Source organism: Pieris napi, chromosome 7 (assembly GCF_905475465.1).
Source record: "Pieris napi chromosome 7, ilPieNapi1.2, whole genome shotgun sequence".
NCBI classification, from domain to species: domain Eukaryota; kingdom Metazoa; phylum Arthropoda; class Insecta; order Lepidoptera; family Pieridae; genus Pieris; species Pieris napi.
In genome coordinates, this window is record NC_062240.1 from 6,320,908 (window position 1) to 6,338,513 (window position 17,606).

Consider the following 17,606-nt stretch of genomic DNA (forward strand, 5'->3'; position numbering starts at 1 on the left):
ACTGCTATTCATAACAATTTTTTTTTTTTTAAATTTAATATAAACATTGTTTCTACTAATTTATAATAGTAATTTAACAAGGCAATATATATAGGCAATAATAGATTGCTTTAATCCATATTTATATCATCATGTACGATCGTAATTATACGAGTATGTCTATTCCATAATATTGGCTTCGAAAAAGTACCTTTTGCTCGAAGTCTCTCGTGTTTAACGCAATTAAACCAAACCAAATAAAACGATAACATAAATCACAAATACACTTGGTTGTATAAGATGGATAACGTTCCATATAAAAATATTTTAATATTCCAATCGTATTTGCATTTGAAACGAAAATTAAATCGCTCATCTCTTCAGATAATTGAATTTGATAATTTAAAATATAACATTTCATATAAACAATTAATTTAATTTCTTTTGACCTTTTCGATTGAATACCCTTTAAAGGGCAACCCCCGTCTCGTTTCAAATGTTAATACCTACAATCATATTATTTCTTCGCTAACTGCTAGTTTATTTAAGCAAAAGAAAATATATTTGGTTTGACTTCAAAGTGATGTTCTATAACAATATAAATTTAATCAGCCGGCCTCCAGAGATACGGGTAGCAATGAACCCGTATCTTTTTGTATTGTACCTACTTGTTTTTAACGACAGAAACTTCTTTACAATAAAATAATTTTGAATATCTTAATGCTTGATACCTAGTTGTATCTTGCAGCTGTTCAAATATGATATGTGTTATAAATATACACAAATATATAAATAAATTACATGGGTGGATCTGTGGGGCATAGCTGGGACTGTAGAAATATATATTTATAACACTTTTTACCTATACACGTATAAACATATAGGTACTTGAACGACATTCAAAAGTGTACTTGGTTACCCACTTGAATAAAGATATTTTGAGTTTGAGTTTGAGTTTGACAAGAGGTCCAAGAAGGTCGGATCCCAGGTTTTCGGTCTATGTGTGCATTTAACACTCGCCGTATGGTAATAGAATGAATCGTGAGGCAACCGGCAGCCTAAAAGTCGACGGCGTGTGTCGGGCACAAAAGTCCATCACTTGCCTATTAGAAAAAACAAAAAATTACGAAACAGCTATATAGAAATATGACATTTTTTAACCTCAGAAGTAAAGGCACAAATTCAGCTAATTTGTTATAAATATAAGATACTAATATAGCAATACAATTCTGAGATAGTGAACTTTTGGTCTATGGCTTATGATAGTTAAATTAGATTAACCTACATTAATAAGAAAAATTCGATAACGAAACGATAATTAAATGATTTTTGAAATATAGAAACTATAACAATACATTTTTGCACTCAAGTGTAGAATGCTATCTTTAGTATTTACGAGTACTACAGTCGTCTAAACTTAAATTGGTCGGGCTACGGTTTCACAAGAATAACCGTAGAAGTGTAGCCAGTTAGTCGTAGACGGTTTGTAGCGCAGCTCTACGAAACATCATCACCCTTATGACATTTCAAATAAACATTGTTTTATGGTTCATATAAAACAGAAATAACTGTTTTGACGACATGCACGGCCATGCTGTTTCAATTTAATTGTGACATAATCGTGTACAAAATGTAGGTATTTCGATTTAGAATTAAGCTTTCTATAAATTATCATATTGTAAAATTTTAAATATATAAATTATGATTCACTTAAATGGTAATGTCATTTCATTAAAATCAGTAATAATAGAAGATATATTTATGAATACATAGAGCAATATATTCTCTGTATCCCTTCAATTGTCCCTGGATATTGTATCAAGCTTCTTACTATATATAAAAAAGCTCAATGTCATAAACACCAAGTAAGAAAGTATTAATTCACGCAATAACCTAGTAGTCAAATTACATTTATTTAAAATTTCAAGCATATATATGTAGCAAGAGATATTCATGAACACAATATACATATGCGAGATACATTGTCAGAATAAACTAATGGAACTCTCCAAAAGGCTTTTTATAATTGCACTGCAATTTCAATTGTTCGAAATTTAAAAATGTCTTTTTCACTTACTCGTTGTGGAGGCACGGTGTCCACGCCCATGATTGACACATACACAACACAATTATTTATTTTGTATCCATTTTAAAGGATTTTTTTATGCTACGAGTCCGGTCTCGTCAAGCATTTGGAGGTTTACTGGGTGCTGACGACAAAATAGGGCTGTATTTTGGTATCGATAGGTTTTGGATGTCTTTCGACAAAGTAGCAAATACTTTATCGAATTTAAGGGAATTTAAAGCTTTCAGATCTAAATATCCTACAAGAATAGCTAAGTCTGCAGGCTTAGTTGGTCTTACGACATTGTAGATTATTATAATGTGCAATTAACATTTGCATGTAAGTTCCTGTTCTCTTCTAAATTACAACAAAACTAAATTGTTACCTACTTGTTACTTTAGTAAACACGTTTTCTTTTATAATGAGACTTTTTCATCGATACAGCCACATCCCTCGTACACCGAAGGCTGCGCGCGCCAACACCGCACCGCACAGCCTCCCTCGCACCTCATCTCGTAACTACTTTGCATTTCCGACTCTACCCCTCTAAAAATAGCGTCTAATTTTCCGTTAATACCCTCGTCCTTCAGGCCCTGTGTGGTCCAAGTAAATCTATTTTTGTTCTCTAATGAGTAATTAAGAAACATACCTAACATAAACTATCGTTTTATGCCCCATTAAACACAAATAGAAACGCATTTTGCTATCCTTATATGTATATCAATTATTTATTTATTATTATTAAGTAAGAATAATCTGATAAATTTCAGACTATAATTTCTTTACTTTATACATTATGGTATAATATGTTTGTCGTTGCACTTGGAGTAATTTTCATTCCGCTCTGCCTTGCGATTCTGTACCTCACTTTTCGAACACTCACAGCGGTTTTAGAGTTCGAAAAGTGAGTTACAGAATCGCAAGGCTGATCAGGGTGTCTCTATAATAATTTGTATCATATATCAAAGCTATACGATCGCGCCCAATAACGCTGGTGAAACCGGAAACTGCTAGTACTAAAATAATGCGATTATACGTAAAAAAAAAGCTGCATGCTACCTTATTAATGTTCATACTTTCCTTAATTTTCTTTTAAACAAGTAATACCTAATCAAAATAATTCAATTCATAAATTTAAACATACTACATAAATAATACATTAGGAATGTTTTACTGTATGGTACTATTAGGCTGTCAAAAACTTAGTGTGAAATATAATTTCAATATATACTTTAATATTCAACTAATATTACAATCCGTAAATTGGCGTTTACTAAAGGCATATTTTTGGTTTGTTATCAATTAGGCTATCCAATATCTTGATGAGAAATGTAATTACAATAATTTAATAATCCAGAAATATTCCGCAACAATACGCAAAATGGCGTCAACGTTTCACGGAAGTTTACACGTGCAAATATTTACACGTGTATATTTCAATACCTGCGATGTATGTGTTACATATAAATAATAACACATTTTATAGAAATATAAATAATAACTTACTTCTCCATTAGGATAATTGATATTTAATTCGATTTTCAAATTTTATCTATATTTCTTTCGTTAGGTATACGCTTAGCACGACAGGCGTCAATTGCAATATCTAATATATAAAATTCTCGTGTCGCGGTTAGCATTAAAAAATACATACAACCCCTAATTTTCACCTCACTACGATCAACTCCTATTTTTTATAAATGATAAACATGGCAAAACGACGTTTGCTGGATCAGCTAGTCTTAAATATATATCTTTTAATTTGAATGATAAGTCAAAAAATCATTTATACATGCAGCTTATGCTACATATGAACGTCAATGTCGTTTGACTTACACCAAAGAAATAACAGTGCATATAGTGGCTAGTCAACTGACGTCACAAATCGGCTTTAACTTACATCAGTTAATAAAGGTTAAGGTACTTAACATTGCAATATTATATTGATTTATCGACAAAGCGTAGAAGAAGTATCTATGTTATATCATTTACAATGAAGTAGCATTATATAAAAGAATTAATGAATTCTTTTAATGTGATTATGCAAACGCTAGAATGGCAGAGATTAGGTAGTGTTCGTAAGATTTAGGATTTATTATAGCTTAGGAAACGTATCCTTTCCGTAGCGGTGTTTTTATTTTAGGGCTCTGGCACGTAGCGTCAAGTATGAGATTTTTATCATTCGTGCTTTTTGCCTTAGAAATTCGATCATGTCCTCCATGTACGGTTTAGGCACTCGCCCGGTACCGCACAACCCTCCCAAAGGCCGAGAACAAATTTAAATTAAATTAAAACTTGCCCATGAACCGGGAATCGAACCCGGTACCCCTCACGTAGCTACCACTTAATAAGACCACTAGGCTATGAGCCCCCGTAGCGGTGTTGCAAACAGGATAAAAAACTATGCAGATAGTTTGACAATAGTTTAACGCCGCGAATTGACTCTATGTTGAGTGTGGTTATTAAAGATAGGGACGGAGAGTGATTGCTGTGTAGGGTTATAAATTGTTTCTTTGTGAAATAAAATAAGATTTTATAATTTTCGAATTTTTGTAACTATTTGTATTAAATTAAATTTTAAATATTTGTTTTAGAAACGCCCTCAAATAAGACGCACCATATAAATAGTGGATAAATAATACATTTATTTGGCGAAATCTATTAATTAAATTTGGTAAGATGGTAAAAACATCCCGATGGCTCCCATCTTTACTTATTTAAGTTTATGTTTATTAGTTTAGTTTTATTTCAAACAATAATAATTGGAAGTTACTATTAGTTTATTATTATTATTTTTAATAAATTTCCTTTAACCAATTTGTTTTATGTTACACAAGTAATCCACACTACTGTACTTCGCCTTAGTTATACCGGGATAATGAAACTAGAAAACAAAGTAGGTAAGTACGCTAATTTTATCCAAATTATACGATCCCAACATCAACAGTTTTATCTGTATATACACACATTTAGTGTAGCAAAAACCGTTTATGATCCTTGCCCTTAGAATATCTATATAGTGCTATAGCGGTACGATTCAGAGTTTGCTTAGGATAAGACTCAGAAACAAGACTCGAATGACTCCCGTATAACAAAATCCAATACATTTTTGACGTAAGAGAGTCTCTTAGCACTAGGCCTCGATTCCGAGGTCCATATTCGTATCTCAAGTCACAACCTCGTCTTAGCGCTGTCAAATATGTAAAACTTCGTACAGACAAAACTGTTGAACAGCCCATGAAATTAGATTTAAGTTTCACGTTCCATTAGGGAATAGTTTCGTCGCCAAACTAAAATAACAGCCAGGATGTTAATTTAATAATAATACCTAACACTTGAACTTGACCCGATATAAAGTGAAAGCCTACCAATCATTACCTATAAATAACTTACGTAATTTAATATTATGTTCAGTGAATCGAATCAGTTACAGTTTGGTGAAAAATATATATATAATAGGTATATATTGTCTTTTTGAGGGCCTGTGATTTTTGCCAGCTTTGAAAGTTTTGAAACCAGTGGCGCTAAAACCACTAAGGTCTGCCTTGCGATTCTGTAACTCACTTTTCGAACTCACACAGTGGTTTTCGCATCGGCGGTCGCTCTCAAATTAGTCGTGAAGCAGTCATTTTATGATTTGGCATTCTAAAAAGGTGGGATCTTGTAGTTTATTGTTTATTAGAATGCCAAATCATAAAATGACTGCTTCACGACTGATTTGAGAGCGACCGCCGATGCGAAAACCGCTGTGTGAGTTCGAAAAGTGAGTTACAGAATCGCAGGGCTGAGCCTCAGATTTGCGTTTCTGTTTCGTGATCAATAGGCTATTAGGTGTTCAGCCTTCGAAGCCCGACAAACGCCGTTGACTTTTTCAAGGTCTAAGACATTCCAGTTTTCGTGATTATTTCCTTCACCATACGAGCAAGTGTTAAATGCCTAATTATACAGAAAGGCCTTTGGTGCACAGCCGGAGATCGAACTAATCAATTCGAGTCAAACAAATCAAAAATATTTACATTAATATGCCACGTCGAGTTCTGTTTGCCCATAAAATTATTATACATAGAAGTAATGAAATTAAAATTTAAATATTATGAACATTTCAAACAAAATGAGTTGTTGTGTTTTTATAACAGCAAAGTGCCATTTCTACAGCGCCTGAGAGTGCCTTCTTCACAACTACAAAGCTCAAACGGGTCATTGTCCTGTAATAATTAGGTTGTTTTAGAATTCTAGGTTTCCCTTTCATCCCCCTTATCACAGACCAGTGTGTATTATTTTGTTTATTTACTGAACATAAATTTTTTTGGCCTAACATAAATGCATTAAACTCAAACTAATACATTTTTAAGTGTAGGAAATAATTTTAAATCGTTGAAATTTCATGTATCTTCATGATGACCCTAGCTTTTCTTTGACAACACACACAGGAACCTCTACAACATCTACGATAACAAATATATAACGAAATAAAACGGTAATTTAATTACTTATGTTATGTGAAAGAATAAACGAAACGAAATTTAACGAAAACTTAATTTCAGGTTCTTGTCTTTACATATTTTCATTTCATTCTAATACAACAAATATGTTATATTGCGCCAAAAAATGCATTTTAATTTTATTTCAGCGCAGTAGATACATAGATAAAAATATACTCACATCGTATAATATCATGTCAAGAGCCTGTGTTGACACTTGTTAACTCCTTCCAATGTTACTGAAGTGGAGATGAAAAACTAAGATCAAAAACAAGACACTAGCGATTTTAATAAAAGTCTAAAGGTGACCTTAATAAATATATGACACTCCAGATTAAAAATTAAAAAAGTAAATAAAAATGTTTTCGAAAATGAAATGTTGAAAGCGTGTGTTCTCCACCAGCACGTAAATAAAACTGGGGGTAGCAGTAAACTATCTCCAGGGTGGGCGGGTCGAATTCCTAACTTAGCACTGCAGATTCATACATTAGAATTCCGCATATTCAAGATTCGTTCATCCTTTACAATTCAATTCAATCTTGTAGCAAAAATCTGGACGACGCCAGAAATACAATTTTATGAATAGAAGCAGAATGATGAATAACAACTTCTTTAAACTGTAAACCATTGTTTTGATTTTCCACAATCCACGGGAAATACTAATAAAACTATACAAATTGAAATATACAAAGTATAGGTCCGTATAATTGTTGTAATAACGGTAGTCGGTACCACTCCTTCATTAAATTTACCAGCCGGCAAAACTCTGGGATTGAGAGTTTCCGTGACGGCGTTATAACATCAGGTGAGCATCCTGCAGGTTCTATAAAAAAAAGGGTGCCTGTACTTATGTACGCGCGTTAGAAGTTATACTTTTTTGACATTATTAAAAATAGTTTTTGATTGCATGCAAATAATTATTTACAATTAAATAATCAAAGACTGGAAAAGGAGTCATTATAGTCAATAAAGTTCAGTTTACATTTGAAAAATTAAATAAATAAATATTTATTATTATTCTCTTACATTAAGTGTAACATAAATTCTATTATTATTCGAATGTTGTTTTTAAATTATGTCAAATGCCGTGGCACTTCCGTGGGCAACTTCATTCTGTTAATTTTGTGTCTGATAATAGTAATAAATTATGAACAATCCTAACCATAAACTATAAACAATTACTACACTGCATTAATTAAAATACATCATATACATTTAATTAATTAAGCAAATTGTACACTCTAGAAAATCATGGTATCCATTAAAAATAAACTTATTATATAACAATAACTAAAGAAACAGAACGGGTACTCCGTATGATTTTGGATTTTACTTCTATTAGCTGTTTCTATATGTAGAAACCACACCGAATCTCTTTGCCTGTTTTAATAAGAAATAGTGTGCTTTGTCTCAATATCATTAGCCAATATTTGTACTCACCTTGTTGTTTTGTTAATGATTGTGTAATAAGAACGTGCAAATAGGAGGATCATGAAATAAAAAACATGATTTTAAATAAAACTTTGCGTCGCGTAAAACTTCATAAAAATGTAACGCTCAACTCGATTAAAGCAGATGGAAAGCCTTGGTAAGACCCCTTTTTATTTAACTTTGTGGAATATGAACGTTCACTTAGTCCTGTCCTCATTTAGAAGGATTATCATGTTAGCGATCGCATTTTATATTAGGAATTTATGGTAATATTTTATTAGAAAACTTTTATATAAGACGCTGCATTTTGTGTTAATTCTTACCTACTGCAAGTAAATAAAGAGACTTAACTCATTTCATTAGATTTTTACAAGTAAAACCAACCTAAGTAAAACGCCTGTATTCATCCTAATTTTACTATAGAGTTTAATATGAAATTATACAAAAAATTTCCCGTACCATACAACCTTTCATGTATTGTCCTGCTTTAATAATTAGGCGTTTATATAAAGTGACTTTTAGTTCAAAACATTTTTTAAATTTGTAACATATAGCCCTTCGGCTTTAGAAGAAACATTTGTAATATGACGCACGATTTTTTTTAATTTTCATTGTGCAAAATTAACATAATTGTGCGCAAAAATGACGTATTTCTCAAGATTTCCTCACTCTTTGAAAAAGTATGAAGCCCAATTCTTATTTTCAGAAAGTTTCAAACGTGGCTGGTCTCGTGTCGATGAAGCCACGTTATCCAATTATAGCTACGGATTAACATTGCCCTTTCGTCCATTTCAAAAATGTATAATAAGGTCACGTGGTTATACGCACGTGTTGTGAAATGCTTTGACGAATGTATTTGTGGAATTCTATTGACACAAATTACACGAACCTTAAAACTGTACCATTAAACATTAATTGTTTTCTCAATATTTTCCGTAGAGATTAAATATAATAGACCACAAGCCCATGAACAAAAAATACCTGTGAAATGACCCAACCTGAATTACGCTTAGAAGGCTGTTACTATATCTGAAAATAGCTCTGAGCACTATGCCGTCATTTCTGAGCGGTACATGTGAGTACGTGAGTGAATGGACTTTCTCAGGTACAATGGGGGAATTTCGACTAATTATTAATGTACGGCTTTGTTATAAGTGTATAGATGATTAAAAATAAATGTCGAAAAACCTAGTGCCGTACAAAAGTGATGGTGCCGGAAGTCGGTGCAAATTTTTAATTCGACGACAGTTGCAGAAGCAATATAGGTCATTTATTACTGTACGGCATTTGTGTGATTCCTTTTGGACACATATACAGATACTTTACCCGTAAACGCCGTACATATTTCCAGCGGAGCGGTCGAAAGCCAAGGGTCGGAACCCTACCCCTACACCCATATACCCTAAGGTCATTGTAAAATGTACGGCAACATGTTCAAAATATTATTTAACACGGACAATAATGTTTTATAATTATGCCGTCCAAATATTATAGTTAATATTTGTGTAATTAAATATTTATCGAAATTTCAGGATTTACCAAGTTCTTACTGCTGTAAGATCAGAGAATAATGTACGGCAACTTGTTTTTTTACATAATGTTACCAAATATTACCGTTGTACATTATAGACGTTCATTATAAATGGTAACAAATAAAAATATTATGATAAAAAATATATGAAATTTCCGAAATTTAGATGACTTTTCAAATGCTCCTACAGTAATATGGGGAGTAATATTTTCAAAGATTATTGTTATTTTATATGTAACAAATATAAATAAACAAAAAAAACCAGATGCCGTACATTTTACTCCAGATTATTCTTTACAGCTGATAAAAACTTCGACGACGTTTGAGGTGTCCCTTAAGGTCATTAATAACTGTACATATCTGAGTATACTACCATAAGGCTGTAAAGTGTATTTACAGCCTTATCGTGCCAGCAGAGAGAGGTAAAGGAAAAATATTTTTAACAAAAATAAAAATATAATACAGGGCGTCCCAAAGTTATGAGACATGAAGGGAAAGTACCTTAAATATCGCAGATAGGGTATTTTACTAAAAGAAGACTTTATATTATTTTTAAAAGTAAGTAATTCTACATTCAAAGATTTTTTAAAAACTACTTGCCTCGTCTGGAAATCGAACCGGCTTAAATTAAAAAAAAACACCCCTACTTTTATGATGCCAATCGAAAGAATGGCCAAAACCTAATAACTTTTCTAAAGGAACAGCGAGTCTGTTCCTAGGGGATTTTTTTAGGCCGAATACGATAGCTAATGTTTTTAATTTGATTAATTCACGCTGTTCCTTTCTTTTAAAATACTATGTTACTTAAGAAGAGTTATTAGTTTTTGGCCATTCTTTCGATTGGCATCATAAAAGTAGGGGTGTTTTTTTTTACATTTAAGTCGGTGCGATTCCCAGACGAGGCAAGTAATTTTTTAAAAATCTTTGAATGCAGAATTAATAACTTTTAAAAATAACATAAAGTCTTCTTTTAGTAAAATACCCTATCTACGATATTTAAGGTACTTTCCCTTCATTTCCCATAACTTTGGGACGCCCTGTATTGGTAGGCGGTGGTAGCAGACTATCGAAAGTGTACGGCATTTATCTTTTATTGAAGATTGTCTAAAGTATTAATAACCTGTGTTATTGCCGTACAGATAAAAGTCACCGGAAAATGACTCTTTTCTGAGGAAAGTAATTTACCCCATACACCTATGTGTTCCACAAAAAATGTACGGCATGCTGGAAAATGTTATCTATTTGTGAAGTACTCTCAAGAACATTTAATTTTATGTTGTTTCATATCATCATCACCTATATGCTAATCAGACATATGTTGCGACCCTTGGCTTTCGACCACTCCGCTGGAAATATGTATGGCGTTTACGGGTAAAGTATCTGTATATGTGTCCAAAAGGAATCACACAAATGCCGTACAGTAATAAATGACCTATATTGCTTCTGCAACTGTCGTCGAATTAAAAATTTGCACCGACTTCCGGCACCATCACTTTTGTACGGCACTAGGTTTTTCGACATTTATTTTTAATCATCTATACACTTATAACAAAGCCGTACATTAATAATTAGTCGAAATTCCCCCATTGTACCTGAGAAAGTCCATTCACTCACGTACTCACATGTACCGCTCAGAAATGACGGCATAGTGCTCAGAGCTATTTTCAGATATAGTAACAGCCTTCTAAGCGTAATTCAGGTTGGGTCATTTCACAGGTATTTTTTGTTCATGGGCTTGTGGTCTATAAGGTGTGCATATCTATATATATAAAAATGAAACCCGTTTTCCGTTGTCACGACATAACATGAAAACGGCTTGACCGATTTGGCCAATTCTTTTTTTATAATCTTCTCTGAAGTACGAGGATGGTTCTTATGGAGAGAAAAATAAAAAAAATTGACTGAAAATGTCTAAATACAACACTTTTCTATATTCCCATACATAATATTCGTGATAATACTTAAAAGTCAATTTGAACTTTAATACCATATCATAAAGTTCAAGTGTTAGTGGAAGGGTTCCGGGAAGGTAAATTTTTATTTATTGACTGTATTTGTTGTCTTATCAACTTTCTTTTTTTTATCTTAGCTAGACCGGTGTCCCGAATAGCAGAATTAGTATTTAAAAAAAATAAAGAATCGACTGTTAGGCGGTACGATGTTCGCCAGGCCAGCTAGTAGCAAATAAATTTTCTTATAATGCCACTACTATATATGTTTCAATGTAGACTATACATTGGTTGTTTAGAGCAGTGTTGGCCTAGTGGCTTCAGCGTGCGACTCTCATCCCTGAGGTCGTAGGTTCGATCCCCGGCTGTGCACCAATGGACTTACTATGTGCGCATTTAACATTCGCTCGAACGGTGAAGGAAAACATCGTTAGGAAACCGACATGTCTTAGACCCAAAAAACGTCGACGGCGAGTGGCAGGCACTGGAGGCTGATCACCTACTTGCCTATTAGATTTAAAAATCATGAAACAGAAATCTGAGGCCCAGATCTAAAGATTGTTGTAGCGCCACTGATTTATATTTTTATATATTGGTTTTGAGTTAAGCAGCGACATACCAACCGCCAGTAGCCATTAGACCCAAAACGCGGGAATGGCGTCAATCAAATTTGACCTAAAAAGTCAATTTAAGAATATGAAACAACGTCCATATAATCGCGTAACTGACAATATTTTTTTTATTGGCCAAGAATCTGAAGCCTAGACGGGCTTAAGCTTAAATCTAGATTTCAAGAGCTGTCTAACAATAATTGTGTATGAATTTGGACTGTATTTGAATTAGAAAACAGACCTAATATATATAGTCCGTCCTAATATATAACAGACCTAGTATAAATAATAAATATGTATTAAGAAAAATGTTTTGCAAATCGGAATTGATCGTTTCGTACTTAGTTGAAGTTTCATATTCTCACTGCGAAAGCTGGATAATCATTCCACTAGTTATTAGTATTATTATTATTATTATGTATATTAACACACTGGCAGCTTTTAATAAGCTGATGCGCGTGTATTTAGAGATTTGGAGAAACTATCCAATCTATTTTTAAAGGTGTTCAACGATGGTGCACTGATAACACATATACAGGTACACAGATAGTATATAATTAATTTAATTTAACACACACATATACTACAATATTCTTAACCTATATAGTAATTATAATAATTAACAACTGATAAATAGAAAACTAAAATAAATTTAAAAAGTTTGTGATAGTGGCATTGTTTCTTCGCTGTATTGCGATACTTATTCGTTGAGCGACAAAATCACAAGCTCTTGGGTCACCAGTAGCACCTACTAATATGTACTACTTAATTTCAACTTCAATATAGTATTTTAAAATATATATTCACTACAATCATCTAAGTAAAATAAAATATAAATAGTCTCACTTAATTAAATAAAACTACTTTAAAGGATACAAACGTTGATGTAAAGGGTATTTCAACAAGAAGTTTGTTTTTCAATTGTGGCAACACCGAGAACGTGATAGTTTTGACATTTAGTTTTTGGCGGTATTCGTAGCAGGTGCTTTGGCAATTATTACAATGAATTCAATTTCGCTCGAAAATCGCATTAAAATAATTCAAATCCACTATAAAAATGGTGGTTCTGTTAAAGTTACATTTCGTAAAATTCGTGATATTTTCGGCTAGCATAATCGTCCTTCTGAGACCGCTGTTAAGAATTTGGTCGCGAAATTTGAGTCGACAGGCTCGGTACAAAATGTGCCAACACCAACACGTGTTCGACCGGGTCGTTCAACAGAAAACATGGCCGCCGTGAGCCACAGTGTTGAAGAAGATCAAAATTTGTCAATTTCACGACGTTCTCAACAATTGGGGTTATCCAAAAGCACAACATGGCGAATTTTGCGAAAGGATTTGGCTTTGAAGCCTTACAAGATTCAACTGGTGCAGGAATTAAAGCTGATCGACCATTCAAATCGCCGCAGATTCGCTCAGTTCATTCAGGAACAACCTGCTGGTTTTTCTGAAAAAATCATTTTTTCAGACGAAGCCCATTTTCATTTGTCAGAGTACGTCAACAAGCAAAATTGTCGCATTTGGGCTTCTGAAAATCCTAAAGCAATTATTGAGAAGGCTTTGCATACTCAACGTGTTACTGTGTGGTGCACTATGTGGTCTGGAGGCGTGATTGGGCCGTTTTTTTTCGAAGATGAGGCTGGAAATGCGGTAACAGTCAATGGATCACGGTATCGCGAGATGTTAACCACTAAATTTTGGCCTATTATTGATGACATGGATATCACTGAAATGTGGTTTCAACAGGACGGTGCCACATGTCACACAGCCAATGAAACGATCAATTTATTGCAAACCAAATTTCCCGAGCGCATAATTTCGCGAAATTCAGCTGTTAAGTGGCCAGCCAGATCGTGTGATTTAACACCACTGGATTATTTTATGTGGGGCTATGTTAAAGACAGAGTCTATACGGAGCCAATCGAATCGATTGCAGCCTTAAAACTCAAAATCCGTGATGTCATTAACGAAATAGACCCTCCATTTTGCCAAAAAGGGTATTTCAACAAGAAGTTTGTTTTTCAATTGTGGCAACACCGAGAACGTGATAGTTTTGACATTTAGTTTTTGGCGGTATTCGTAGCAGGTGCTTTGGCAATTATTACAATGAATTCAATTTCGCTCGAAAATCGCATTAAAATAATTCAAATCCACTATAAAAATGGTGGTTCTGTTAAAGTTACATTTCGTAAAATTCGTGATATTTTCGGCCAGCATAATCGTCCTTCTGAGACCGCTGTTAAGAATTTGGTCGCGAAATTTGAGTCGACAGGCTCGGTACAAAATGTGCCAACACCAACACGTGTTCGACCGGGTCGTTCAACAGAAAACATGGCCGCCGTGAGCCACAGTGTTGAAGAAGATCAAAATTTGTCAATTTCACGACGTTCTCAACAATTGGGGTTATCCAAAAGCACAACATGGCGAATTTTGCGAAAGGATTTGGCTTTGAAGCCTTACAAGATTCAACTGGTGCAGGAATTAAAGCTGATCGACCATTCAAATCGCCGCAGATTCGCTCAGTTCATTCAGGAACAACCTGCTGGTTTTTCTGAAAAAATCATTTTTTCAGACGAAGCCCATTTTCATTTGTCAGAGTACGTCAACAAGCAAAATTGTCGCATTTGGGCTTCTGAAAATCCTAAAGCAATTATTGAGAAGGCTTTGCATACTCAACGTGTTACTGTGTGGTGCACTATGTGGTCTGGAGGCGTGATTGGGCCGTTTTTTTTCGAAGATGAGGCTGGAAATGCGGTAACAGTCAATGGATCACGGTATCGCGAGATGTTAACCACTAAATTTTGGCCTATTATTGATGACATGGATATCACTGAAATGTGGTTTCAACAGGACGGTGCCACATGTCACACAGCCAATGAAACGATCAATTTATTGCAAACCAAATTTCCCGAGCGCATAATTTCGCGAAATTCAGCTGTTAAGTGGCCAGCCAGATCGTGTGATTTAACACCACTGGATTATTTTATGTGGGGCTATGTTAAAGACAGAGTCTATACGGAGCCAATCGAATCGATTGCAGCCTTAAAACTCAAAATCCGTGATGTCATTAACGAAATAGACCCTCCATTTTGCCAAAAAGTGATTAAAAATTTTGATGAAAGAATCAACATCTGTCAGCGTGGTCGTGGTGGACATTTGCCAGATATCATTTTTCATTCATAATTGCCAAACTTTTCTCTTTGTAATACAATAAAAATTTTATTCATTTTCCTCTAAATTCTTTGTTTTATTTTGTTTTAGAAAACAAAGTTCTTGTTGAAAAACCCTTTGATTATTGATTTAATCAATTTGTTTAAAAAAAATTTATCAACAAATGGCGGGAATTTTTTTTTTTGCAAATCAATAAATATCTTGTATTAATAAAAAAACGATTATATGATGACTTAGAAAAAAAAAATTTTTTTTAACATCATTACATGGATTTTTAAGTTTTTGTTTAAGTAAAAAAATTGTTATAAACAAAGTATAAATATTTTTTTAACTTTTATGGCACGATCTTGTTAAGTATGTATGTAAGAAAGGCTCTACGAAGCGAAATATTTTTACGACCATTATTTAAACATTTTTTTTCACTTACAATTAAGACGGTCGTTCGAGAAAATTTCGTTAGTTAACAATTATTTAACTTGTTGAAAAATTAACTTTAAGTAAAATTTTCAACGGGAATAAATTAATTATAGTGTTCAGAACACACCATAATTTTTTCAAATTTAAAAAAAAATATTCAATACCTTAAATAAATTAATTAATGTGCCGTAGTCGCTTTTGACGCCACGCGCGAATCCTAAAAATGTCAACCGCAGACCTATTTTCAGCGTTAAATTAACATTATAAATAATGGAGATAGAGTTCTGGGAGTCAGGAGTTTTTTATTAGAAATTTCCTCCTCTTTCAGAATCTTTATTTGAAATTTCTTAAATATTAATAGTTTATTAAATATTGGCAAAAAACTAAATGCCATTATTTTTTCATCTTTAATGGTCTATAACTTTTGCAATTTTTTATGTGCTAATACATGCTTTTAGCACATTTTTCTAGACGTCATTCCGGATCCAATGAGCTATCGCACATAATTTTAAGAGTAGTATCTCTATTTTGTTCCATTTTCAACTTGTCGACTAGACTATATCAGCAAATAAGGTGACAACATAGGCAATTATCGAACAATATTTTAATAAAACGATACTAAACAATAACTTTATGAAAATTATCCTGTAGAGCAGATAATTCAATTCAAAAAAAAATCCTTCCGAAAGGACTATTCAGTATTTGACCACATTCACACAGTGAGACATGTGTTAAATAAGTTATAGAAACTTGCCATATTACATTTAATATATGGATTTCAGCAAAGCTTTTGGTTCATATTAAAATTTGGGATCGCATCGGTTCGATCAGAGGTCGAACAACGAATCTAGAATCGGACAAAACAAAGTTAATGACAAACGGTCCTGAGGATTAGGTATGTATTTAAAATGATTTAATCGAACCTAGGTTAAATAATTTCAAAGGCCTCATAGCTAAGCGGTCTTTGTATGTGGGAGCTTGGTGACGGGTACCGGGTTCGATTCCCGGTTCGAGGGCAAGTTTTAATTAAATTTAAATTTGTCCTCGGCCTTTGGTAGGGTTGTGCGGTACCGGGCGAGTGCTTAAACCGTCGAGGGCACGGTGGAATTTCTATAGTATGCAGTGGGCATCGAACTATAGAAAGGAGACTGCGTAGGTTTGGAACGTAGCAATACGTTCTAGGCCGAGGGTGGTAATTACAAGTTGTCAAGTAATTCAACATTCTTTTTGGTCCCGGTAAAATGCGAAGGGGACCCCGGAGCCTCTGTAATGCGGCATTGTCGGTACTACTCGAGGTGGTTTTAGTGGGTATTGCTCACCCAGTCTCTGAATAGCAGAGATTTTGGCGTGGGTCGAGTCCCACATACCCCTGTTCAGGGGATGCGCAAATGCATTTCCACCAAAAAAAAAGGGTTAAATAATTTCACCGACAAACGACATAGGTAAAGAGATTTCAAGAAGAAAATGTAATGGGTCAAAATGTCATTGGGAAGTGAAACTTCTTTATGACCTTATTTTTCGAGAAAAATGCAACTTAACGAAATTGGTTAAATAAAGTTTAACAAAAGGCTTTTATTATCATAGACATGAATACAAATACAATTATTTCATTTTACCTTATTACTACTAAGATTATTACAGAATTTCATTAATTGTAATAGAATTATTACTATCATTGTTATCGTTATTATATATTTTTGTTATTAATGGCTTCGAATCTCTTCGGATCAACCGTGGTAGGGACAAAAAAAGATGGCGCGTAATCGAAAAACGTGACGATTTGCTAGAAAATTTCTCCCATACGTCGATAAAAAATTCATTCTAACGCCAATAAAGAAGTTTGACTTCAAAAAGCAACATGGCTCGTAACCGAAAAACGTGACGATTTGCTACAAAATTTCTCCCATACGTCGATAAAGAACTTTCATTCCAACGCCGATAATGAAGTTTGACTTCAAAAAGCAACATGGC

The 17,606-nt window shown here is 33.7% G+C and overlaps 1 protein-coding gene across 3 annotated transcripts in view; it reads right to left on the reverse strand.

Moving 5' to 3' along the window:
- LOC125051199 (dual specificity tyrosine-phosphorylation-regulated kinase 2) overlaps positions 1 to 6,922 on the reverse strand; it is a 38,399-nt gene extending 31,477 nt beyond the window's left edge. For 2 of the 3 annotated variants that reach the window (XR_007117253.1, XM_047651403.1), the window contains exon 1: positions 2,057 to 2,168. Coding sequence is in view for 2 of the 3 variants with exons in the window: in XM_047651403.1 (XP_047507359.1) it covers positions 2,057 to 2,086 (30 nt within the window). In the remaining variant the exon portion in view is untranslated. Of the gene's footprint in view, positions 1 to 2,056; positions 2,169 to 6,706 lie in introns of those variants that run through there. The other variant, XM_047651404.1, reaches the window with a different exon arrangement.
- Positions 6,923 to 17,606: the final 10,684 nt, after the last annotated feature.